The 26507-nt window shown below is 42.4% G+C and overlaps 2 protein-coding genes across 4 annotated transcripts; one reads left to right on the top strand and one right to left on the bottom strand.

Annotated features, from left to right (window-relative positions):
• Positions 1 to 1277: 1277 nt before the first annotated feature.
• On the bottom strand, positions 1278 to 4504 carry LOC146371241 (U3 small nucleolar RNA-associated protein 14 homolog A). Its single transcript, XM_084907542.1, has one exon. The coding sequence runs from the start codon at positions 3903 to 3905 to the stop codon at positions 1650 to 1652; it is 2256 nt and encodes a 751-aa protein (XP_084763668.1). The 5' UTR covers positions 3906 to 4504; the 3' UTR covers positions 1278 to 1649.
• A 97-nt stretch (positions 4505 to 4601) lies between these two features.
• Positions 4602 to 26231, top strand: ccdc93 (CCC complex scaffolding subunit CCDC93). 3 transcript variants are annotated; one of them, XM_084907543.1, is made up of 24 exons: positions 4602 to 4739; positions 5254 to 5367; positions 7629 to 7723; positions 7979 to 8090; positions 8502 to 8600; positions 9546 to 9602; positions 9732 to 9832; positions 11141 to 11170; positions 11534 to 11570; positions 11700 to 11798; positions 12513 to 12563; positions 12790 to 12876; positions 13167 to 13280; positions 13502 to 13564; positions 14463 to 14536; positions 16917 to 16998; positions 17089 to 17163; positions 17299 to 17370; positions 21052 to 21160; positions 21277 to 21359; positions 21545 to 21582; positions 21707 to 21791; positions 22082 to 22195; positions 25620 to 26231. In XM_084907543.1, exons 1-24 carry the CDS (start codon positions 4653 to 4655, stop codon positions 25674 to 25676), a joined length of 1935 nt encoding a protein of 644 aa, XP_084763669.1. In that variant the 5' UTR covers positions 4602 to 4652; the 3' UTR covers positions 25677 to 26231. The 3 variants fall into 3 exon arrangements, with proteins under 3 accessions (XP_084763669.1, XP_084763670.1, XP_084763672.1); XM_084907544.1 differs by lacking the exon at positions 11141 to 11170 and having other exon boundaries at positions 4603 to 4739; XM_084907546.1 differs by lacking the exons at positions 4602 to 4739; positions 5254 to 5367 and having other exon boundaries at positions 5374 to 7723; positions 8016 to 8090.
• The last annotated feature ends 276 nt before the right edge of the window (positions 26232 to 26507 follow it).

Raw genomic sequence — 26507 nt, 5'->3', positions numbered from 1 at the left:
CTGTGGGCTGTGTGCACTCTGCTTTAACAACACTTGAATTTCCCAAAGAAATAAAAGCTACATTACATTTAGACTGAATACTGTAACCATACGAGATGTCAGGATAATATTCTGTTAGTAAATACTTTAAAGAAGCGCCATAAATAGAATTTCAACATTTCTAATACTTTTGTCGTATGCTACTTCCTTCGTCCACTGACTACATTTAAGAGGAAAAATGGATCTTTGAACTACAAACGAACCTGTAAACTCATAAGGTTTTATATAAAAGTCCAGCAGCTACAACATGGATTACACATTGTTGCCGCAATACTAGTAATCTAACGAGGTGTATCACAGACCCCTTAACTATGTTTATCTGCTAATACTTACTATTTAAGTAGGATTTACTATGCAGCTCTTTCACTTGAGTATTTTTACAGTTGTTTTGATACTTTTACTTGAATACTTGCTGTGTTTCAATGCACAAAGCTGCAACACTCCCATGTATGTTTAAATGAATTCTTAATGTATGAACGTCTTTTGTATGTTACTGCTCTAGATGTTTAAGACTGAGCTTATCTTAATAGCTTAAACAGCAATGCGATGTGCTCATGATGTTTATAGTGACACAACACATTAAATCTTAATGCAATGTACAGCCCTATTTTCAGCCCAACTTCTAATTATCTTAAAAATCAACAAATCGAACATCTTTTCATGGGACTTAATATAATCAGAACAAAAGCTAAAGTTCTCACACAAACGTAGTGGAGTCAATACAGACCATCCGCTTCGAGTGAAGTCAGTGGAAATATAAAGTAACATAAATTGTATATGTTTCAGTATTTATTTATTTACATTTTTCTTGAGTACTTAAATGCATATGATAATGATTATAATTATATTAATTTCCCTTTGGGATCAATAAAGTCATACTTACTGTATACAGTTACATTAACTGGTGAGTATAACACACAATAACCTGGGAATATGCTGCAATATACAAAGATTTGTCTCCGTTAAAGAAAAATCACAAACCACATTTCAACACATTCGAAATGTTTCACAGCCTCGTGTAAGAGAAACAGGAAACACATGTTGGCAGCAACAATGTGCAGACTCTGAATCTGCAAACACTTCATCTCATGTGAAAAACCTTCTTTAGAGCCCAGCCTGTGTGTTGTACCACAGGTATCTCCTTTTCCAGTAAAGATTAGACATTATAGCACACATGACATAGTGGTGATAAAAGATTGATTCAATACAAACTGGCAGGAAAAATAACAAAAAACACCAACAGTCAGTATAAGAGTGTAATTAAAAAGCACATTTTCTCCAAGAAGTTACAAAGCAGACATCTCGACATTCTGAGATATTTGTTTTCTACAGTGTGTCTCACAGTTTAGGCTCCAACTACAGGGTGAAACAGCACAAGTTCAACTCCACCAGTAAGAATTATTTCAGGGATTCTCAAATAACAAATATAACATTTAAAAGATCTCATCACCATTTGATCAGATCAGCCCCTGAAACATAAAACAAAATTATTAATGATATTTAGTCACTTCAAATATTCTGACATTACAGATCAATTCCACTGCAGCAGGGAAAGAAATGTTGTGAAGCGATGTTTTAATAATGTCCACAAAACAGCTTCTTTTAAGCTCTTAAGGTTTTCTTTTCACACTACTGCTGGTTCCTGCAGACGCTCCGTTCTTGTCCTTCACTAGCTCCTCCCGAGTCATGGGCTCGATGATGGCGCCCAGCTTGGTGACGACCTTGGGCTTGGTGACCTTTTTGACAGTGCGCTCTGTGTTCCAGGTGCGGCCAAGCGCAGAGCGGATGGTGTTCTCAAAGACTGAGGGGCTCTCAAAGGGAAAGGGCAGCGCGTTGACCTGGTGGAGCCTGATGGAGCTGCTCCTCTTCTCAGAGATAATGACACCTGGTAGATGCTGGTCTTTCCTGGGTGTGGGTGGGGTCATCTTTCTCCTGAACTTCCTGCGTTTTCTGCATGATGGCTGCAGTCCTCCCCCTCCCCACTCACCCCACCCAGGTAGTGTCAGGTCTACCGCCTTAGGCTTCCCTGCATCCTCTTGCTTCCTCTTTTCCTTCAGAAAGTCAGAGATGATGTCATCTCCAGCAAAGGCCTCTTTAATGAGCCCCCTCTGGTCCAGCTTTTCCTCCGAGTCCTCTGCATCCTCGATGGTGGGAGCAAAGGGAACCTGGAGGACCTGTGCGCCCTTGGTGAGAACTTGTTTCAGCTCAATCCCTTTCCTCCTCTTCCTGCTTTTGCCCGTCTTTTGTGCGTTTTCTGTGGCTGGAGGATGCTGCGGAACAGGTCCTTTATCTGTGGCTTCCTCCTCCTCTGCCTCCTTGCCCTGTGTGAGGAGCTCTTCATCCTCTTGACACCTGATTTTGAGCTCCTTTTCCAGCTCAGCTGCTGTGTCAGCCTCTCCACAGCCCTCTGCTAATCCTTTGAAAAGGCTTGTGAACTCTGAAAGCTCTTCTTCCTCTTTGTCAGAAGCATCTTTGTTTTCCTCCTCCTCCTCCTCTTCCTCCTCCATAAGCATTACAGCTGTGTCAGCTTCCTGAGCTTGACGCCGTTTCCTCCTGCTATCAAATTCTCTGAGTAGCACCTCTTCTTCTGTCTCCTCCACCTCCTCTTCCTCAGCTACATTTTCCTCAGCTCTAATAGTCACAGCATTACTTGTCTCCTTCTCCACGCAGTCTTGAGAGAGCTTTCCAGTCATCCAAGGATTTGAAAAATCCAGTCCTTGCTCTGCATCATTCACAAAGTCAGGCACCACGTCTGCGTTACCTTCTTCCTCCATCGTCTCCTCCTCTTCCTTGTTCAGTGAGGTCACCAACTTCTGGGTCAGGTCTTTGTTCACTTCCAGCTGCTGCTGAATAGCTTTGCGGGCACCTTCATCATATTTTGCCATGATGGCCTTGGACCTGGCCCACTTACTGCTGTTCTGGTGCTTCAGTGACATCCTCTCCTGCATCCTCGCCATCTCCATCTTATTCAGCTCCTCCAGCGCAGCAGCCGGGTCTCTCTTCACCATCTCATCAAACTGCTTCTGGAAATCCTTGGATTTGGCCTTGTTCAGCACTTTGTGGTATTTCTTGCTCTTGATCTTCCTTTGCCTCCTCGCCTTGGCCTCGTAGTAGGACTGAAGAGCCCGGGCCTTCTGCAGCTCTGCACGACGTACCTTAGCTTCCTCCAGGCTCATCGCTTTCATGGAGGCCTCCTCAGTGGGAGTAAGAATGGGGTCATTAATAGGCTGCTTGTTGGCAGACAGGAGAGTGAAGACTTCTTGCTCAAGCGGAGTCTGAGCCTTCCAGTCCATCACCACCCTCTCAATGGGCTTGGGGCCTGAATGCTCCTGGTTGAGAGGGAAGACCAGCTGCTCAGCCCTCTCATTCTGTCTGATGACACTCTTCCAGTGGCTCACCTCTTTGGAAACCTTCTGAAAAGCCAGATCTCTCCTTATCCTCTCGCTCTCCTGCTTGCTTAGCGGGCACTCTATGGTCTTTCTGCTTTGCTCCAAATTCTTCAGCCGCTTCTTGCTCTTGCCTGAGAGTCCAGGAGTTGTCTTCATGGACCCTATCAAGTCCGACAAATCAACTTTGTCGCCCTCGCCCTCTGCGTTGACCGTAAATTCGGACATATGCACGGCCGCCTCGGACCTCTCCCCCAGAGTTTTCTTCCTCTTACCACTGAGAGTGCCGATAGCCTCCAGCAGCTTTTGGCGTTTTCGTTCATCGTACCCGTCTTCGTCCTCAACAGTAACATCATCATCAGTCGCATCCTCCTCCTTTTCGTCGTCGTAAATCACGTCTGGATGCCCCTCGTTGCTCTGCTCCGCACCTCCGGAGCGTGTTTTCTTTTTACTCGCTTTCTTTTTCGAAACTTTAGCCATGCTGAAGCAACAACCGCCGGAGGTCAATGCACTAAACTGGGACGACTGCTTGCCCCACGTGTGCCGTAAAACAACCCGTTGTCGCGAAACTTGCGACAGTGTTGTTCACTGTCGCAAAATATGCTGGGGTTTGTTTTTTGGGGGGGTCCCACTTCACACTGTACATTATCATTTTATCAATAATATCATCTTAAATAAAGAGATGAAAATGTTCCTGTCGATGATGCGGAGACATGTTTAAGAATTCATAATTATTCTATGAACGTTACATAATAAACACTAACCAGCTTCAGAGTGTATACTAAATGTTTGACCCACATTTGATAATACTCTTGTGTTTTTATTCTTTTATTAGCCATGGCTCCTTCTTGGTCGAAAGAATCTTCTAATACAGTTATAATTTCTCATTGTACCTTGTGGTTGTGAAAATATAATAGTTTGGACATACTGTCACATTATCAAACAATAAGCTCCTGAAGAATCTTTTTGTTGTTGTTGCAAAGCTGATTATCTGTTCATCCAGAGGCACTTTTATAGCGTTTAGATCGCGTGTCCGTTTGAATCACTTCAATAATGTCCGTTTGCTGTTTCAGGTCAGTGCTGTGTCCCCATCTGCTGCTCATACTCAGAACCACTCGGTCGTTATTATATAACATACATTCTGTTGGACACACTTGGAAACGCTGCGTTTAATATTTCCTGTCATATGCTACGGTCACGTGACTGTCATCAACAGTGCAGTTAAACATGGCGGTGGCTACGTCTGTTTTCCACAGAGTAAGAACCGGGTCGAAAATAGGCGCTCAGTATGACCAAGACGGCAACCTCATCCAGGTACAAAGTAGCTGGGTCAGATTTCAACACTGCTGTGATGATGGGTTTGAACTGTCACACTGCGGACGCATATCGATACAAGCTAACACTGAAGCTAACGGTGAAGCTAGTTTGTTAATGTTGAATTAATAACGTTTTGATGCATGCTAAATCATCCACGCAAGTAAATCCCAAAAAGTTTCTGTTGATTAATGAGCAAGAAACTGACCTCACAGCTGTTCCTTCAGTGGGCTGGTTTCAGTCACTGTGCGAAAGTACTGTTTATAAGACCGAGGAAACCTGCAGTCGGCTGAGACTGAAGAAGTCACCTGGATGGGTGACGAAACGTTTGTCCCAGTGAAAACGCTACGTCCACATGAACAGAATCAACCTTCTGGGATTGAGTTAATAACGTTTAAAATCGTGCTAGTAGTAATTTTAGTAACAAAAAATGGAAGAGTAAATGTGAAGGTCTGAGAGCAGACGGATTAGGACCTCAGCCATATGTGAGCTATGAAGTGTTTCTGGCCTGCAGGTGGAAACCCGGGAGGATGAAGAGCAGAGCGTGAAGCTGACAGAGATCCTGGAGCTCCTGCTGGCAGCTGGATACTTCCGAGCCCGGATTAAAGGATTGTCACCTTTTGATAAGGTATACGCTGGACTTCTGATTGCTCTTTTCTTCCTCTGCTCGTCTTCCATCCCAACTGGTTTTAGCAGATTGATACAACTTGTTCCTGCTGAAGGTGGAAACAAAAAAATGTTTCACTAATTGAGCTAAACACACATCCGAGTACAAGCTGACTATAAAGGCAGTGAGGAGGTGATGTGTGACCAAAAAGTAAACAAACTTCTCCACCAAGCACTTGCTGGCTACACGGACTGGTACTGATGTAGCATCATTCTACTCAGCTGAGCATTCAAAGTGCCTCTTGACAGCTGTCATTCACCCAGTCGGCTTTTATCTGAGCACTCTCTGACATTGACACACACACTCTCTCTCTCTGCCCCCCTCCCCCATGGATGCATCGCGAGCAACCCAGGGTTCAGTATCTTGGTTAAAGACACTTTAGCATGTGGGCTGCAGGCTTGATCAGCTCTACCACCACAGCTGGCTCCATGTGATATATGAAAGGAAGAGTAATCTGTGGGTAATAATCACTGGTGCATTGACCTGGTGGTAAAGAATGACTTTAAGCAGCCGGTTGAAAACCTTGACCCAAGATACAACATCCCATGTAGAAAATATTTTTGTAAAATGTATTAAATTAATTTTCACCTCAGAATTCTACACGCCATATCCCATAATGACAAAGTAAATAAAGTTTTCTTGAAATTCTTGCAAATGTATTAAAGATAAATGAATAAATAAAATGTAGATTATTATTTACAACTTTACCTTTGGAGAATTTAGATGATAGTCCATGATTTGGAAATTCACACACCTGTCTATAGAAGGTCCCATAGTTGACAGTAGATGTCAGAGCACAAACCAAGCCAACCATTTGAGCAGCATTCCACCTGTAGAGTGGCCAGGCACACGACAGCCCACCTGGTGTTTGCCAAAACACACCATGAGAAACAAAATGATCTGGTCTGATGAATCAAAGATTGAACTCTTTGGCCTGAATGCCAATCGTCATGACAGATGGAAACCAGGCACTGCTTATCACCTGGCCTGTACAGTCACAGGTCACCCACAAATCTGAAGGTTGGTAGTTCGATCCCTGTCTGCTCCAGTCTGCATGCCAAATATCTTTAGGCAATAAACTAACCTCAAATTGCTCTGTGATGTCAGAGTATGAATGTGTGTGAATGTTAGTTAGAAGCACGTATGTAGGAGAAGCATAGAAAAAAGTTCTGCTGTGAGTGAAGTTACATAAAGCACTTGGAGTGCTCAGAGTAGAAAAGTGCTGTAGAAGAAGCCGTTCTTTTACAGTGAAATGTGTGATGCAGCATCACGCTGTGGGCAACTAGGAGACTAGTTATCTTTCTAAGGGTATCTCCCTTAGAGCTACGGTGAGGAGAGGGGCTCATAGTTGAGCTGCTATGCTGCCCCTCGACACTGAGAGGAGCCAGTTTAGGTGGTTCGCGTATCTGACAAAGATGCCTCCTGGGTGAGATGTTCTGGGCTTGTCCTATCAGCAGCAGGCCTCGGTGTGCACCAAAGACATGCTGGAGAGATTATATTTCTTGGCTGGCCTGAAATGCAGCAGTGTTTCTGACTGGGCAGAGGGAGGTCTGGGGTTGTCTGCTTAGGCTACTGCCCCTGCAACCTGGCAACTGATGATTGGCACTTATATGAACACAGAAACATCAAGTCAGCAGAGATATGAATCATTCCTTTATGTCAGAACTGTTGGAGTAAAATGTGAATAAAAACGTACTCCAGATATTTGAAAACTGCGTTTAGCATTGATCCCATGCTGTAGTTGTTTAGATATCAATAAATAAAGAAATAAAATTAAATGAAATATTTGCTTAACAAGTTTAGGATCCCTGGTTGATTTCTGAGAGGAGAAACAAATCCCTTTGGGTTTGCAGCAAGGGCATCTGCTGAGCGACCTACTGTGGTGACGCCTTGTGAATGAAGGTCTCAGTAAAGCCAACATGTTTGATGATATCACCGGCAGCGGGAAAGCCACTTCTATTTATGTTCTGCATTTAGGTGTAGGTAGGCACTGCAGTATTCTCCTGAATGATGGGTGTCGCCATTCAGACAATACCACCACATCAGCACTGATACAGGAAGAGAAGTCGAGTTGGAAGCAGAGAAACGACAGGTTTCCTTTGGTTTGTTTAAGGGTTTTTCTCTCTGTTTGATTAGCTAGACCACCACTACCGTGAACTGAAGTATTTATTGTTATTGTGCATTTTACTGAGAAAACCTCAGCTCACAGTTCTCCTCTACAGGTGGTTGGGGGTATGACCTGGTGCATCACCACCTGTAATTTTGACATAGACGTGGATCTTCTTTTCCAAGAAAACTCAACTATTGGGCAAAAAATGTGAGTGTTGGCTGATTTCTTTCCGAGTTTCTCTAGACTGGTCCAGATAAATCAATTTAAAGTGACACATCATACGAGCCACATTTGAATCCAGTTAAAAATGAATAATTTTGCTAACTTAGGAGCAGCTCAGATGGATAATGTCATCAGATATTTGGTTACATTTTTCCATCCTTTTAAGTGTTTTTCTTTGTCTGGGTTTTGCAGTTTCACACTGGTTTCTTTCTAACAGTGGCAAGGGCTGTTTCGTTGCAGATCCTTGACAGAGAAAATTGTTTCTGTTTTACCAAAGATGAAGTGTCCTCATCGCCTGGAACCCCATCAGATCCAAGGGTTGGATTTTATCCACATTTTCCCGGTCATACAGGTACACGGAGAATTCAGCCAAGCTAATCTCAGATGCATTAATGTGCTTAATGCATCTGAGGAAAGTGCTAATGAAAAGGTTAAGTGGTCTACTTAAAGTGTGCAGTGTTTCCCCTAGGTGGACCCTCACATACCCACATGCAGTGCTGACGTTTTCCTGTCATCACAGTTTCAGGGTTTCATACTTTACAGAATTCAAAACGCTGATATGATGTTTGTGATTTGTCTTTAAAGAACGTATTCATAGCCGTCTGGAAGCGTGTGAGTAACATTAGTATTAGCTAATGAGCTTTGACTGCTGCTGGCATCAGATCCAGTACAGCTAGCAGGTCCAGCTGGAGCATGGACATGGTCAGTCTGTATCTGCTGGTTCATGCTTGTGTTTGATGAGCTGTGTCTTGTTTCGTGCCAGTGGCTGGTGAAGCGAGCCATAGAGACGCGGGAAGAGATGGGAGATTATGTGAGAGCCTACTCCATTTCTCAGTTCCAGAAGTCCCACAGCCTTCCAGAGGTAACAGACATTCAGCATGAAGACCAGGGCGTAGCTTTACTGGACACATCTTTGTATACAAAGGTCATAAAATCACTTAAACAAAGAATTTAGTTGTTAATGACCTCTGCTCAGTGCCATTATCTCCATACCGTACACACAGGCAACAGGTCTTACTACCGTCTCGTCAACCGTGCCATTGGCTCTTGCCGCTATCCTTCTCGCTCTCTTCTCCACCCTGCTTGCAGTCTCTTCGTCTCTCCTGTGCAGCTTCCATTTCTTTGGGTGGTCAAGTCCAGGTTTTTAATTCTAATGAGTATTTAGACATCTGCTTCCTGCCTGTCTCCTTCTCCTTCACACACATATTCTCTCTTGTTTCTGCTCTCCAAAGCAAACCTCCCCCTTTCTACTCTTTCTCTCACCTGCTTCCTCTTTCTTGGGCTTATTCTCGTATTCAACAAACAAAAAGTAATAAATGGTAGGTAGGCGTAACACTACAAAAGATTTTCCAGAGAAGCCCACCTGGAGTTCCTCTGGTTAATTACATCTTGACCTACGTTCAAGTGTGATTGTTTTAACTGGACTGAGTTTATGAAAACAGAAAGTAGTCATGATACATATGAAATACAAAGTCAGACAGAAAAATAAGGCAATAAAATATTGAGTAATCAAGATAAGAAGGAAGATCTATGGGCTTTTAGTGATGATTGTACACATTCTAATTGAAAGTAATGAGACACAAAGGCATTAATATGGTAAACATCACAAGAAGGCAAGAAAGCAACGTTGGGACTTCGTGTCTCATTGTAGGAATGGGGTTCAGTGTCAGAAGTCTAACACGGTATTCAAGTTTTAATCACCACTGTATCACAACCTTCACAGTCATAGAAATGTGTTTAGTGTTGGTCGGCCACATGTCATTAAACGTCCTGTGTGTAAGAGGTGCTGTTCACTGTACTGTGACAGGATAAAGAGTTCGTCCAGAGGAAAGACAAAGCAGTGAGGGCAGTGCTGGACGTGTTGGTGAGTGACTACACTGATACAAACGATACACTAAAATGAAATGTACCTGCTTAATGAGCAAAGTCAAATCGTAGGTCTGTTGTTTAGATAACTGTCAGGCTTTTTTGAATGAGCCTCGTTCTTTTCTAGGAAGTGTACAAACCACAGAGGAAGTACAGGAGGCACAGGAATGCAGAGGAGCTGCTGGATGAGGAGTCCAGGGTCCACTCCACTCTGTTGGAATATGGAAGGTGAGCTTTCACATCCGGGATGTGCATCACTTTCCCTGTTAATCCATCTTTTGCCAAAGTGGCTGTAAGACGTCTGTCTCATTTATTTGTATGTCCGTGTAAATAGAAAGCGCTGAGTTATGTCAGATCTCCCTGTCATTTCTCTTTGGAGCCATTTGTAGATCAACTTTTATTCTTATAAGGCTGTTGGTGCCCTCGTTTTGTTGTTGTTGCTTTTCTCTCCGCTGGGCTTTGTTCATATTTTCTGATGTTTATAGACCAAGCAGGATAGTAATAATAAGACTAAAATGTGCACTGGCTGCTCGCTTTATTGGACATATCTGTTAAACTGTTCTTTTTAAGTAAACACCACCCAATTACAAATTTAATGCATTTAAAACTGACCCAATCTCAGCAAAGGGATTTTGCATCTCGCCTTCTGTTTATCTAAGAGCAGCGAATTGAGGCTGTTTTCAGGAAGAGCTCATCACACTTGAAAATGGAAGAAAAAAGATCGCCAGACATTCGACTTTTGTTTCACTGATCTGTTGTATATCTGTCGCTGATTCATTCAGACTAGTGTGGATTAGCACATGTAGGCGCATCATCACACAGTGTTGCTTTTGCATTGTATTGGCAGAACACGCACTGTCAGTGTTGGTTCATCTGTGGGAAGCCAAGCTGGTGATTAAGAATAAAATTAGCTTCATTGTGCAGCTCTGGCTGGTTCCTTATTCCTTTTTACCCTTCAGCTGTAAAGGCTGATTGGCTGTTGTCGTCACCCCAGTGTGAACACCCAACTTTGGTACATCTCCTACGAGGCTGAGGGGCAGGACTGGCAGCCACCGATGTTTTTACATTTCATATAACATGGTGAAAGTTTCAGATGAGCTCAGCCATCTACCTGCTTAAATGTTGTGTTAGAAAGCAGCAGAAGAAAGGGAAGAGAACTACAATGTCTTAGAAGGATTGATTGTGATGAGGTTAAGTCACAAATCTGCAGAAGTTACATAATGTAAACATTCTTACACCGTTCAGTCTGTGCCACATAGATTTCAGGTAGCGCTCCACCAAGGTGTACCTAATAAGGTGGTCAGTAAATGCATAGGAATACAGAGGTTTTGTGTGATGGATCAGTCGTTGGGCTGTTCCTTCTCTGGGCGCCACAAATTGACCTTCTGTGTCTAATTCCTCTCAGTGTGTCAGCGTAGCTCTTAGTTTATAGGAAACGAGTCAAGAATTAAAAACCTGAGATTTAAACTTAGACAATGTTCAGTGTCTCATCTGATATATTGTTTTGTTTTTTTCATTCATCCATCCCTGTACTAGCCTCTGTACTAGAATGTCAGAGCTCTTGCTGTAAGTACTGTATAACTGTGTGAAGCTGGGGGGGGCAGCATCTGCTTACAGCACCCTGTGTTGTGGTTCAACATGTTTGTCAGAGAATGCAAACAGTGCACACTTATTTTGGCATGATGGACTGTGGTGCTGCTTCACTGCACTCCTGCATTTTATTTTATGTTTTTTAGTTGTTTAAACAGACACTGCAGATCGGGGAACCGTGTAGTTTGTCCACCTGATGGATTCATGCGCTTTCTTGTGCTGATACTTTTTTATCGCATGATGTAAATGAATTTTGGGGGTTTGGGGTAAAAAGAAGAGTATACTTTATTCCAATCTGAAGTCATATCTCATACTCGTTGTTTGTTTTGTTTTTTCCAGGCGATATGGATTCAGCAAGCAGAGCAAACAAGACAAGGTAGGCGCCTGAAGGCCTGGACTGTAGCTGCTTCCACTGTGGGTAGAGCTGCAGGGAGGTTTGGCTGCTCTCTGGTCAGCAAGGATTTTGCTCCGTTCTTCATCTTCTCTTCTTTTTGCCCCTTTTCAGGTCGATGAGGGGAAGGCTTCACTGGCCGGTGGCTCTCAGGCAGCATCTCATGGGGTGGTTGACGTGTCAGAGGAAGAGGACCTGCAGGCAGTAGAGGAAGTGAGAACTTTATTTACTGAGCATTTTATACAGAAAGACAAATTAGCCACACGTGTACAGTAGAAGGCAAAAAATGATCCGCTAAGCCTTTCAGTTTAAACATTTAATTCACTTCAGTTTTATTTATGTGGCACAAAATCACAACAGTAAGTCACCTGAAGGCGCTCTATACTGTAAGAAAAAGACCCAAGGAAGTACTAGGCAACAGTGCCACAACTCAGAGTATTTTATTCATTTTGTTAGTAGAAACAAATACAGACTTAAAGTTCAGCTGTACACATTTGAACCACAATCAGCTCCCACAGAAACTCACAGAGATTCACAGTGAATCATAACTTTTGTGTACTGTCAGTACTGTTAACAGTGAGCCAAGTTTAGTTTTAGCTGAAATGAAAAGCAGCTTGATAAAACAGTAACTGAGCTCGTCTGCTGTTATTTGGGTTGAACTTTTGTCTCCTGTCTCGTGCTCTTGTTCTTGATTTTCCTGTTGTTCCTGGGCCTTAAAATAATGCTGTTTGGTGTGGGCTTTGCCATTTTAGAAGTACAACAAAAATCTATAGCTCACTAATGAAAAGGAAAAACTCTGAGTCAAAGCCAGCGTGTGGATGCTCTCAGGTTGTTGTGATCTGTGTCATCGGTCTGTTAAAAAGCCTGGAATAATAAAATAAGACCATATTGTGTTCAACAAATAAATGACATTTATTTTTTTCCTAGATGCGAATTAAAACGTTGATGACCAACATGGCTGCCATGGCAACAGAGGAGGTATGTAAATAGAACACACGGCACAGAGAAGCAGAACATTTCTGCATCCGGACAACCCAAACATATAAATGTATGTAAAGGAGCCAAATAGTGACTGTTCTGATATTCAGCTGTCACTGAATAATCTTGTTGATTGCATGGAGTTAGTCAAAGTTGGGTTTTTCTTTGATTCCTGTTGCCTTTCCTCACCGCTGCACTATGGTAGTGACTGAGCCTGTGTTTTCAGGGGAAGCTGACAGCAAGTGCAGTGGGTCAGCTCGTCGGGCTGCAGTCTGAAGAGATCAAACAGTTTGCTTCTGAGTACGCTGAGAAGGTAAGCAGCTCTACACTGTCTGGTCCAAGTTTAGACTGCAGTTGCTGTGTTAGTCAAAGACAGGGTAATCTTATAGTACAGTTCTGTCCTGAACACCAGCTGTGTATAAGATGCTGCTGTGTGTTGGCAGCTTTTTAAAGTGTTCATTCGGACTTTCTTCTTAATCAAACGCAGTGAAAAAATCACCAGTTAGCATGAATCCAAACCAGAATGTCACCTAATGGTAGACATCTTCATCTTTCTAAGAGCATTGCTTTGCTGACTGTTGTGTCCTCCTTGTGTCCCTGCAGCAGTTAGAGCTGTCCTCAGAGGAGCATGAGCATTATGGCCCACTGCAGCAGCACCACAGGGTGGTCGCCTCACTCAACAAACAGATCCAGCAGAAGACTAAAGAGCTGGGGGAGGTGTGTAGGTCACTGTGGTTTAATGAATGTGCCGTCCTCAACTGTGTCCAACACTTTATTTTAATTTTTTTACATTATTAATACTGACCTCACATCTGAAACCAGTCTCGGTAACTGTGAAACAAACTTTTGATCCTAATGTAGCAAAAGCATGAAGTGATTTGGTTGTGGCAGTCGTAATAGTGTCAGAGCTTTGACTGTATCTGTTTTTGTGGCCACAGCTGCAAGCCAAGCATGCAGAGGTGAAGATGGGCTGTGATGAGGACAAGAGGAAACTAACGGAGGTGAGCTCAGGTCAAGGCTTACTTCACTGCCCAGTATGGATCTGATCCACTGGTTTACCTCCAACCATGGTACAAATGAAAGTACAGCCTCTTAATGATAGAAAAACACCTGGTCCTTACCAGATTGTAAAATGATTTAAATACATCTTCAAATGAACAACAACACCTGATATATTACACTGTGATTGTTTAACACACACACACACACACACACACACACACACACACACACATACACACAGTGTTTCAGAAAATGAGCTGGGACACAAAATCACCTTTGGATTTAAGAAGTGACCTATTTTGTTGTCACCACAGGACAGGAAATCAGAAATGTCAGAGGTCAAGTTTTCTGAAAGTCTTGCAAATGCGATGACTTGAGAACAAGGCGACGTAGGATTTTGATACCACTGGTGTATGGGTGTACTGGTACCAGCTGCTGCTGCCAGTATTTATGGAGTTTGTCTGAGCTGGGTCCACTTCTGGGAAGATTTTTTTATTTTTTTTGTAATAATAACGCCATAACACTTTCCACTGAGGGGCAGCATTTTTGCTTTTTTAAGACCGTTGGTCTACATTCGATTAACAGCACCTGGATATTGGTACCAATGCCTGGACCCCACGTTTGCCTGACCTCTTTGGTCCATCTGAAGCTCTGGTCCAGATCTGGGAGGAGACTCCCTGGGACGCCATCCATCATCTCATCCTCTCATCATCAGGATGCGCCTTCTTTTCCACATGCATGTACATGTAGAGTTGTTCACATTGAAATAGAAATAGTCAAAACTGTTTGGCAAAGAACTCAGCTAAAACGTTCAGTGAAATGTCCAGTGTAATATGTTTTACATTTCAGGGAGCTATCAGCCATTCAGATGCTTTGATCAGTAGCTTTAATTTGCAGGCTACAAAGGTGTCAGAGACTTTGGGGAAAGAGTTGGTGTGTTTGGAAGAAGTGGAGGAGCAGGCTGACAGGAGGTGAGTCAACAAAAACGGTCCTTCTGTTATCTGCTAACGTTTTATTCTCAAGAACTGCGAACTTAAAATATTCACACATGTGCATTGAAATGTTTTCTAATCTAAATCTTGAATATACACTTTTTATACACTTTTTTTTAACAATACATCAACCAGTTCTCCACCTAGTATATATTCTTGTTGGAGTAAAATTGAATGTACTGGTAGTTACACAGCACCTTTGTAATGTGGACACTGTCTGCTCCACATTAGAATCAAAAATAAAGGTAAAATGTGCTGTCAAAAATAGATGGGCACCTACTGATGGGCTTGTTGCCATATTATACCATTTTATGTTGTAACTTTACTGCACTCTATGTGGTTTGATGACAGCATTTTGTGGGTTATTTTGTAAGTGATTTATTGCCAGCAACAGATTATCTGAAAGCTGCTAATTATGGATTAAATTTTCTGCCCAGAAAGAGCGTTCAATACATATTATCTTTAGAAGACTGCATTTCCCAGAATCCCTTTCAGTAGAGATGGGAGGTACTCCTGTTTGGCTAGGGAAAGAAAAGTTCTGCAGGAAGCCAGCATGTATGTTGCTCTGATGTTGGTCAGTTTTTGTTGTACGGCCCTTTTTTGAAGGCGATCGTTTCTGTAACTGATGTTCGATCCATTTTCTTGGCTAAGTGGATTTGCCACATTTTGTATTGACAAACATAGTGTGTGATTGCTGTACTAAAATGGGCTTGACCCTTTAATCTGCAGAGTTGGTTTGAGCAGCTTCTTGTAGATCTCTACAGTGGTGTTGACAAAGTCTTTGCCCCCTTCCTGTGGTTCGGGGGGGGGGTTTGGCCCGCTCGTCTTTGAATTGTTGTAATTCAGCCACATGCTTTTTTTGCAGGTTTTGGAGCATGAACCGAAAGTGCAGCACCTGATTGAATCCTGACGATGAATAAATAAACACTTTAATAACACTATTTGTAAAAAAATATATTGTGTAGATGGCTTAACAGCAGTTTTACTAATAATGCATGGATTGCACCGTTTTAAAATGCAGTAAATTGCCCGCTGTGAACCTCCTGTATTTTATTTTTTGGACTCTCCTTTCACGCTCTGCACTCTGATAAATCACTGCAGTTATTTTAAGGCCAAACCAACTTTTACAGACAGGTAAGAAAGAGCAGATGGTCGCTGTCTTCACAGAGAATTCATTAGTCACACATCAGGTGATCGTTCAAACCCCCCACAGAAGGTGAACGACTTCCAAACTCCGCCCAAATATCCTCTCTGTGCCGGCTGTGAGTTTAACACATGTAAACGCTATTCCAGGAAAAACTGACAAAGTATTTACTGAAAAATAATATAAAAAAACAATCATTTTTTCCTATTCCATTTTTGCTATTCTGTTTTTATTGCCACACTTCATTTGCATTGAAACTATCATCAAGGTTCTAAGATCAACTAACGATCGAAGAACCTTCAACGAAGCTGTCAGCTCAGCCCAATGTCGTTTGTTTGGTTTTTTTTTTATTTATTTATTTATTTATTTTTAGAACAAACAAGTAAAAGATGAATCACCTCTATCAAAAAATGATGTTTAATATCATTATAGCAGCACATGCTATGATATATGAAGACGTCTCCTCAGTGTTGAAAGTCCACTGTAAACAACAGCAGTCACATCTTGTGGTGAAGAAGTTCTTTAAAATCAAATGACTGGCTGCCTGTTCAGCTGCAGCAGTGCAGCAGCAAATGTAACCCGTGATTCTGGGCCTTACCAGACACTGAACTTTGCCCTCTGTGCATCTATGAAGCAGCTGTGAGTAATAATAGGTTTATTTCCTGTTAATAGACCTGCTCATTTGAGGGGGGCTCTTGTGGCAGCTAATTGTACTTTTGCAGTCCATGTGGTGGGAAGCGTCCGTGTGCTGCTCAGTAAGCAGTCTCATGGTTGTTCTTGTGTTGCCTGATGAGTCTGTTTGAATGTGTTATTAACTGGTTTACATTTACCAGTTCCTACCATGTCATTGTTTAGTAATGATTAACTAAGTAAGTTTTCTGGGAAGCTCGATGGTGCTCGACTAACACATGCTGCTGTGTTAGTGCTGCTGTCTTCTCTGTTAGCACATCACAAACACAGACACCCCATGTCCAGTATGTACTCCCTGCTGCTCCATTTGTATGAAGAATAAACTATTCCTTCTCCAGACTCTGATCAGAATTAAGTCCATATTGTTTCTGCCTCAACCAGCTTATATTTAATGCTAGAGTTTGAATCGACTGTGGAAGTTTTAGTGACAATTGTACTAAAACACATGAGGTTACTGGCAGTGACAAAATGTGTCTCTTTTCATCAGTCGGTGACTTTCTGATCAAATGTTTCTTTGTTGAACAGGCTGCTCGATAAGCTGAGGGCTCTGGTGACGATGAATGAGAACCTGAAGCAGCAGGAGCAGGAGTTCCGCACACACTGCAGAGTGAGCATCAATGCAATCACTGTCACTGTGTATCCTGCTGATGGTCACTAGCAGCATTTCTTCCTCTTAATGCCTGAGCTCTGTATGCAGGAAGAGATGGCTCGTCTGCAGAGGAACATTCAGGAGCTAAAGTCTGCATCAGGACAGGATACAGAGGAAGAGAAGGTACATATCATACACTGGCTGTCGTCTCTTACAGTATAAAGTCATTGTTGCCGTTTCTAGATTGTGAGTAGGTGAAAGTTAACTTGAGCTTTCCACTCAGATAATCTTGATTTACAGCACTTTCTCTTTCCTTAGGAGAGGGACCAGCTGATAGACAAACAGTACAACACAGGGAGAGAGAAACTACAGAAGATCCGCCTGCTCATGGTAACTACTTCTTAAACCACAGTAACGACTGTAAAGATGTCCTGAAAAGTGCGAACAGGTGGTCGGGTCTCTCGTGCCCCAATCCTGGGTTTCAGCACCGCTGTAAACGATGCGCGACAGACCCGACCATGTGTTTGCAATTTTTTGTACACCTCTTTATTGCGGCTGTCGACTAACACACACAGCTGCAGCGGTTGCGCATATTATTATCCTGCATGCCGCGAATTTCTTTGTTCCCCCGTAAAAGTGATTCCGATGTTAAACATTAGTTCCACATGACTTTCCTGCCAGGTAACCTGCGCCCCACCTGTCAGAACTCTGCGCCCCCACACTTTGAGAACCAGTGATCTAAACTAACACAAACCTCCTGGTAAAGAGTAAATCAGTTTGCTAACCAGTTATTAAACCATGGACTTCACTTTTTTTAGTCTTTGGTACACTTCTATATTGTTCTTTCTTTGTGAGTTATGTTTGCTGATTTTTGGTTTGTGTTTTGTTGGTTTGGGAGAAGACTCAGTTTTGAGGGGATAACCGGGGCAGAAAAGCTGATTAAAATCTCTCACATTACAAAACTCACTATTGCTCTCGCTCTCTTTCACCGCTGTCACTCCCAAAATTTTCCCCTCTTCCTAAGCAGCCAAATTCCATGTGTTGCCATATCATATTTTGATTGGTTGACAGTGGTGCATTTTTCTACCAGTAGGAAAGGGGGTGTTGTCCCCCATGTCTGTGACACTATATATTGTAACCCTACAATAATAATGAGTATATCCCAACAATCAAATGACCCCCTTGAGCAAGCACTTGGGTAGTTACCTATACAAGTCCCTGAGTCAAACCTATCTCTTTGTGATACTCTGCAGTTGAGTAAAAAGGATGTTTTTTATGATGAAAAGTAAATTGGCCCCAGGACCGGGACGGGGAACTCCGAGAAGCTGTTTCTTTATCTCCTGTACCTCCACCAAGGACGTCATGTTTTTGGTAGTGTCTGCATGCGTCTGTGTAATCAGTCTGTTTGTAAACACGCTAGCTCAAAAAGGTTTGAATGAATTCTGATAAAACTTGGTAAGGCTTTCTAAGTAGCTGCTATTTTGCCCCTCTGGTGTTTCTGGGCCCCACTTATCTATTGCCCATTCATCTTAGCCGCTATAACACCTGACAGGAGCTTCCATGTTGTGCTGAAACCAGTCCTTTCTGGGGGAGGGGATCCTTGGGGATCAGGACTGTCCTGCCTTCAGTTAGCCATTCTCAGTGTGTCTCATCTATTAGAAGCTTTGTTGGGGCTGTTCCTTGAGAATACACCTTGGATGGTTCACTGGAGAACATCTGGTTTATCTCCCTGGCTTCTATCTCTGTGGTCTCTTCGACGGCAAGCCAAGGCTGTGAGTCTTTGCTTGGCTGTTTCCAAGGCCTCGGGAATGGACAGCTTGCTGTACTTGTTTTCACACCTTTGTGCAGCTCCAATAGTTGACTGATTTCCATCTGTGCTGCCTTGATCTTGGCCTCTAATCTCTTTCTCCGTGGAGGGTACTGCTCCTTGTGGCTGTTCATCTTAGAGCCAATCGCCTCAGTTATCACTGCTTCCATGGTGTCTGGTTTGTTTCAGTGATCGTCACATCAAGGATTGTCCGTAATCCTTCATTCACATCTTCTGGTAGACCTCCAGAGTGTATGTCACATAGTCTTGGTATTTGGCTATGGATGGACCAGGTTTCCAGCTTAGTTATGATCCTCTTTTTTTTTTTTAGGTCCGCTTCTCTTGCACTCAATGTCTTCAATGCACTAGTTGTTCTTAGTGCTTGGTACCTAATCTCAGAGGGTGGGGATGATGATATCTCCCCCCTCACCTGATGTACTGGCTCCTACTTGCAGCAAGAATTGTGTTGTACCTCATCTCTAGTTGTGATTGCAGTTGCTTATTCCAGATGTTGGAACCCTGACCAACAGGCAAAAACATGGCTGTGCCATGGGCTCCCCGGTGTCACCTATTGTAGCCAACCTTTCCATGGAGGAAGTAGAGAGAAAGACTCTTGGCTCTTTTAAAGGGAGAGTACCCCGCCACTGGTACAGATATGTAGACAACACCTGGGTCAAAATCAAAACCCACGAAGTAGAATCCCTCACTGCTCACATCAATGCTGTGGATAAAAACACCAAGTTCACCAGGGAAGACACAAAGGATAACTGTTTGCTATTCCTGGACTGTGCTGTGCACACTGAGGAGAATGGAAACGTCAACATTGAAGTTTACCGGAAGCCCACACACATGGACCAGTACCACATTTTGGACAGAGAAGACAGATGGTTTGAAAGAGGAGTGAAAGAAGCATCTATGTCCACTGTGAGCGACCATCTTTGAACAGAGGGCGGGGCTTATGACACCACCTGTCTGCCATCTATAATCCAGTTTTGAGATCCCTTCACAGACGCCTTAACGCCCACTCACACCCTGGGCCATCTGACCTCAGGAAATCACATGAATCACATGATAGGGTGGGGCTGGTTTTCCCAATGAGCTCACCTGAAACCTTGGCTGATTGTGAACCACACCCACTTTCACACCTTGGCTCATGTGATTAGGTAGAGGATCATTAGGAGGTCATTTTGTCCCTCTCGGGGGGGACACTTCCACAGAGTTTAAATCTGGGACTCTCCACCATTTGACCCTGGAACAGAAGAAGCTTCTCGGATGAGAGGTGAAACGTCTTCAAGCAACTTAAAGAAGTCCAGACGCTTTTCGTTCCAAGCTCCTTAGAACCCTGACCTAGTAGTTGTTTACTTTTAGTCTAGATTTTGGGTGTCAGAAAATCCATAGGTGCTACATGCTCTTCATGTAACCCCTTCCACAAGAATTACTTGCATATTAATATACCAACAGCTCCCTATTCTCATCCCTTGTGCCTTCTTGCTCCATTAGCCCACTTCTCAATACTGGTTCCTCAATAACGGACACATACCTTGTTAATCCGGGCAACAGCTGAGTCTGTAAGGCTTCACTCATATATTTTTCACGCAAACTTGAAGGTAGACTGGGATGGCATGTGGGGCATTCTCCCAAACTTTTCCCACAAAGTTAGGAGAATGAAATTATCCAAAAAGTCTCCTTTCACTGGAGCTAAGGGTATGTGCTCAACTCCTGAAAAATAACCCCACGTCATAATCCCCCATTCCACCAAACTTTACACTTGGCAACCCCCAAACCTAGACAAGAGCTTCATGGAATGGGTTTCCATGACCAAGCAGCTGCATCCGAGGCTTTGTATTGCACTTGATGTAAGGCTTGGATGCAGCTGCTCGACTATGGAAACCCAATTCCGCAAAGCTCTTGACTTTTACATGGCCTACCACTTCCTGGCTGCGTTGCTGTCCTTCCCAGTGGCTTCCTATTTGTTATAAACCAACAATAGTTGACCGTGGAATATTTATTAGTAAGGAAACATCACGACTGGACTTGTTGCACAGGTGGCATCCTATCATAGTACTACGCTGGAATTCACAAATGTTTTTAGAAGCAGGGGAGACTTCAAGTTACAGATGGACAAACTGGCGATCACTAACCAACCGCATTTAGTGGTGGACAAAAAGTCTTGTTTACTGATAGATGTAGCTAGCCCAAGTGATAACTACATCAGGAACATATTCACTCATTCATATATGTATATATCGCTTCACTCTTCACAGGCTCGGAGGAACCGAGAGATTGCCATCTTGCAGAGGAAGATTGATGAGGTGCCAAGCCGAGCTGAGCTGACACAGTATCAGAAGAGATTCATTGAACTCTACAGTCAAGGTAATTTCCTCCTGTTCATCTGCTTTGACCAGTGTTGTTGCTGTGTGCAGGTCACAAATGAATCCCATAAAAATCAGGAGTTATAAATAAATGCTTGTTCTTTTTGTGCCTTTCAGTTTCTGCTACTCACAAAGAGACTAAGCAATTCTTCACTCTGTATAATACACTGGATGATAAGAAAGTCTATCTTGAGAAGGAGGTAAGTAACCACAGCAGACCCCTGTCAGCAGGGTGCGAAATGATTGCCAGTAAAATTTCTGATAGCATTTGGCTTTAAATTATGATTTGTTTCACTTGAGATATGTGACTGATTAAACACCATGGTAAGTGTCACAAATAGACTCGTACTTAATGCTATTCATAACAAAATTTTAATTTCTGTAGGTGAACCTCTTGAATTCTATTCATGACAACTTCCAACAGTAAGTATAATTCTGCTCATTTGTCACGTCTAACACTGATGTTGTTCCAGTGAATAGTTTTCTATCAGTACGTTTCTTAGCTCATTGCAGTGAAATAGTGCTAATGTCCTCTACTCTTGTTCAGAGCCATGTCGTCTTCAGCTGCCAAAGAGCAGTTCCTCAAACAGATGGAGCAGATAGTCGAGGGAATCAAACAGAATCGCATCAAGGTACAAGTCTTTCTGTAAAAGGGGAATTCTGCTGCTCTTCTCTTTATAAACGTGCGTTATAGGGATGGAACCAAATTACAGATTTAGTGGTCAGTATCAGTAACACACATTTGTTCAGATTTATAGAATTAAAAAAATGTCAGCCTGTTTTTGATAATGCTGACTACAGATAAGATAATGAGCTCAGGGTATATGGACCCGCATGTCACAGCCTAATGATGCAAAGTTTGTCCTGTTTCGAGACAGACTCCTGCAGTACTGGTATGGCATGTGTTTCTCTGCTTTTTCAGATGGAGAAAAAGAAGCAGGAGAACAAGATGAGGCGAGATCAGCTGAATGATGAGTACCTGGAGCTCCTTGACAAGCAGAGGCTGTATTTCAAAACTGTCAAGGACTTTAAAGAGGTAAGAAAAGCATGTGCTTAAGTGCTGCTGGCTGTTTCTGAGAGGGCATTTACAGTTAGAGCATACCATTATAATGAATGATGAATGCTATTCAGTAAGCTATAGTGAGCTATTATTCTTACGGATAAAGATGGGTTTCACAAAACATTATAACACCTAATCGTGTTGGAAGATACAAACTGTAGCCTTCAGAATGGCTGTGAAGCAAAAAAATCAAAAGTATCACAACCAACGACTGCGTTAGACAGCGTTTGTAATAAATGGATGTGCCTACAAAAGCGAACAGTTAGTGTTTGTTGACAAATATTTCATAGTTTGGTGTTTTATTGAAAAATGACCTCAGAATGATGTGAGGTCATTCGCAGTCATGCCTGAGTTTCTCCCAATCTCAGTTTGGAAAGCTACATTCAACAGAAAGTTATTCACTCAGTCATCTTCTCTCAAATTAACCCACTCATTATTTTAATCAATTGTCCTGATTTAAGACATAAAAGCATGTAAAATAAGTCCCTGAAACCACCTCTAGATCTTTAAGCTTACAGGGTTGAAATACAAAACACCAGGAAAAATTCTTAGCAGATTTCTATCTGAATGTACTATAACTATACAACATTTAAATATAAGAAAGAAATTAGAATTACTATCATTTTCTTCAATGCCATGTGCTAACACAATGCAGAGAAGCTACCGAAACTTTACTATAAAACAGGTCAATAATTCAATTAAATTTTTATAGAATATATTGTCACATCTGAACAAGTCGCCTCAAAGCGCTTTATATTGTAAGGTAAAGACAACATTACTGTTACTAATTGAAGAAAAGAGTTATAGCTCTAAGTGCTAATGACTTTGTGAATTTCCATTCATCCATCTTCTTCTGCTGCCTGGTCGTGGGCACAGCAGCCTAAGCAGAGAAGCCCAGACCTCCCTCTCCTCAGCCTCCTCCTCCAGCTCGGCCAGCCGAGAGAGATAATCCAACATCTAAAATCCTTACCCTGTCTCTAAGGGAGAGGCCAGCCAACTTTCAGAGAAAGCTCATTTACACCACTTCATCCATGATCTTGTTCTTTCAGGGTGAGGGTGGGGACGTAGATTGACCGGTAAATTGAGAGTTTGGCTTTTTCGCTCAGTTTTCTCTTCACCGTGACTGACAGGTTACCGCTTATTGGCTGCAGTGACCTGTCTGTTGATCTCCCACTCCCCCCTCCCCTCACTTGTGAACAAGACCCCTAGATACTTCCCATTCCCGTCCCTGACCCAGAATGGGCACTCCACCCTTTTCAGAGTGAGGACCTGAGGTCCATCTTGTTCTTTCCATTCAGCTGAGTCCTCTGGACTTGCTTTACTGTGCAGGTATTTGGTGGTTGGAGCCTCTTTGTGGTTCCCATTTGCCCGTGGGATTACCAAGTACTTGTAGCTGACCTCAATGTCTGCAATCCCCTCAGTTCTGACTACTAAGTAGTAGTTACCATCCAACTACACTTCTCCAGCCCGAAAGACATTCCAGTGCCGTTGGTGTAGATCAGTAAATCGATGTCTTGTTCACTCCTGGCATACAGCTTGATGTCATCCATGTAGAGGAGGTGGTTGGCATTGGTCCATTCCAGTCCAGGGGTTCAGGCCTATGCAGAACAGCAGTGGGAACAGAGCATTTCCTTGGTAAATCCTGCTCTTGATAGTGACTCATCCTATTGGCTTGAAGCTGGCCTGTAGTGATGTTCGCCACATCCCCATGGAGTTCCTAACGGAGGCTCTTAGGGTCCTGTTGATCTTTTGTAGTTCTAGGCATTCATGGATCCATGTGTGCGGCACTGAGTCATAGGCTTAGCCCACAGGTAGGTCTGGTCTTGCACTGTTGAGTGACTGTTCTGTCCACCAGTTGTTGGTGTTTCGCCCCTCTGGTGGTGCTCCTGCTAATTCCTTTCTGTGGCTCCACTCATGTATCGAGCCATAAGCCTGTTCACCTTAGCCACTATGATGCCTGACGGGAGCCTCAATGTGGTAGTGAGAAAACATATTTGGTAGTTGGATGGGACCACTCTCCTCTGGGGATCCATGGGACTCGGGAATGTCCGGCCTTCAGTTAGCTGTTCTTTGTGTGTCTCATCCATTAGCAGCTGGTTCATTTGTGGTGCGAGACAGTAGGCATGAATCATGACAGGGTATACCTCAGATGGTTTAGTAGAGTACAGCTGGTTTATTCTCCTGCCTTCTGTCTCTCTGGTAACAAGCTATACCTCTTCAACTCAGGCTGTGAGTCTGTCCTTGGCAGTCCTGCCACGGAGTAGATCAGCTGATTAGTCAGCTGTTTGGTGGGCTTCTGCACTTAAACCAGCGCCATCCTCTCTTTAGTTTAAACCAGGAAAGAATGAAAAAAACAGTCGGATAATTCAAGAAAACAGAAAAAATATTCACTGCAAATTATGCAAATCAATCACAAGACAATGTGAAACAAATGTGCACACCACCATTTAGAAAACAGTGTGTCATAATTTATTAAAACAAATTAACCAAATAAATTACATGAATTGTGTGCTGTATAGTTTGCAGTCAATAAAGCAACACTTTTGTTTCAGCAAACACAGTTAAATATGAAAAAAGTGGGAGTGTAAATCTTACCTATGTTCGAAATAAAATTCTATCTATTCAAACATGCAAATATAACTGAAATAACAAGAGAAAAGAAGAAAAAAAACATCAAGTTTTCATGTATCTCTATAGCTACACAATGTGCATGCTGAAAAAGGAGTAGAATGAAGTTTTAATATGAATGTTAAATATAGATAATGTCACCAGATTACTTGTTTATGCCTCCCAGTGTTTGAATTGGGTGTCTGCGGTTGTAGCTTTCCAAACACAGAGTTGAAGAGTGCCATCTAGTGGACAAACTGTGCAGTGCCATCAAATAACATTGTTAAAAGGTGTTTCTCCCAGGTCTCGTTTTTGTGTGTGTTGTTGTTGGTGGTGGTTTTTTATGTGTATATATATCTTTGTTTTTTCCTGTGTATTTCCCATAATAACTGTCGATACCTATAGATCATAGCTAACATCAGCCAATAATATCAACCCACTGATTGGCCTGACTCTAATGAAAAATGCTTTAATCAAAAAGATTTGCAGATTTGATTTGAGCTGTCTTTTTGATTACCATAAAGAGTCGCCTCAGAATTAAAAATGCTTTGCAGTAAGTCACAGGTCACGATTGAGTGGATTGAAATTAGGCTTTATACTGAAAAATGATCATTGCATCCTAGTTTCTACTATAGGTCTGCCTTAAATAAAGGCTTGTTACTTTATGCTGTTGAGGTCTATAAAGGCCATAATCTGTATTTCAGGAAATGTGCTATAATAATTTTCAACAATGACCCTCTGAGTGTAATGATCATGTAACAATAATAACTTTCTTTCCTTTTTTCCCCACTAGGAGTGTCGGAAGAATGAGATGCTACTGTCTAAACTGAGAGCTAAAGGAGCCTCTTAGCTCCGACCCTACTGTTGGTGTGTTTCATTCTAAGTAATAAATATGATGCAAACCAGTTACTAATCGAATTACTTGGATGACTTTCATATAAAATCCTGGACATGAACTGTGTTCTTCACATGTGCCAGATGCAGCAGACTGGACGACATAAATGCAAATCATTGTTTTAATCACACCTTCTGTAACATCATAGCGTCACTAATTAAGACCACGATCAGCCAGTTCTACCTAATGTTTTACATTTCGTGGTGAACATAATAAAAAACTTAACCAGAGCTCCACAACAGTCTTGCAAATCATGACATTGTGTTTAATAATACTGGGTAACTTTTACTAACTCCCCGCACTGCACTGACTGTGAAGTATACGTACATCTTTATGTTGATCATGAATTCAGGCTGCAACAGTGAAGAGAATCCCATAACTTGTAATAATGATGGTTTTGTGTTGGAGAGTTTCCTGGTGTATTTACATGCCTCTGAAGATTGTCTTCCATGTACCATCCAATCACCATGGATGCAGTATTTAATGAATAAAGAATTGCTTATACAAACAGCATAAACTCTGTGGTCTGTCTCATCTCAGATAGGCTCTAACTAGTGCTGGGTATCGTTACTGATTTCTATAACTGATTCAATTCCAATTCACAAGGTCCTGATTCGATTCAATTTTGCCTCAGACAGTCAGAAATGTAATTCTGATCATTTATCAGTACTGACACATGTGAGACTTCATTAGAGGTGTAAGCATCGCAGCCTTTGTGTCAAAGTAACTGATGATAAAACAGAAAAACATGAAGGAGATTTTCCTGGTCTGGCTTTTTATAGCAGA

Source organism: Perissodus microlepis, chromosome 16 (genome assembly GCF_051167445.1).
Source record: "Perissodus microlepis isolate ML-2025 ecotype Zambia chromosome 16, ASM5116744v1, whole genome shotgun sequence".
Lineage (NCBI taxonomy): Eukaryota > Metazoa > Chordata > Actinopteri > Cichliformes > Cichlidae > Perissodus > Perissodus microlepis.
The sequence above is the reverse complement of the archived record's forward strand: the minus strand, read 5'-3'. Positions and strand labels throughout refer to the sequence as shown.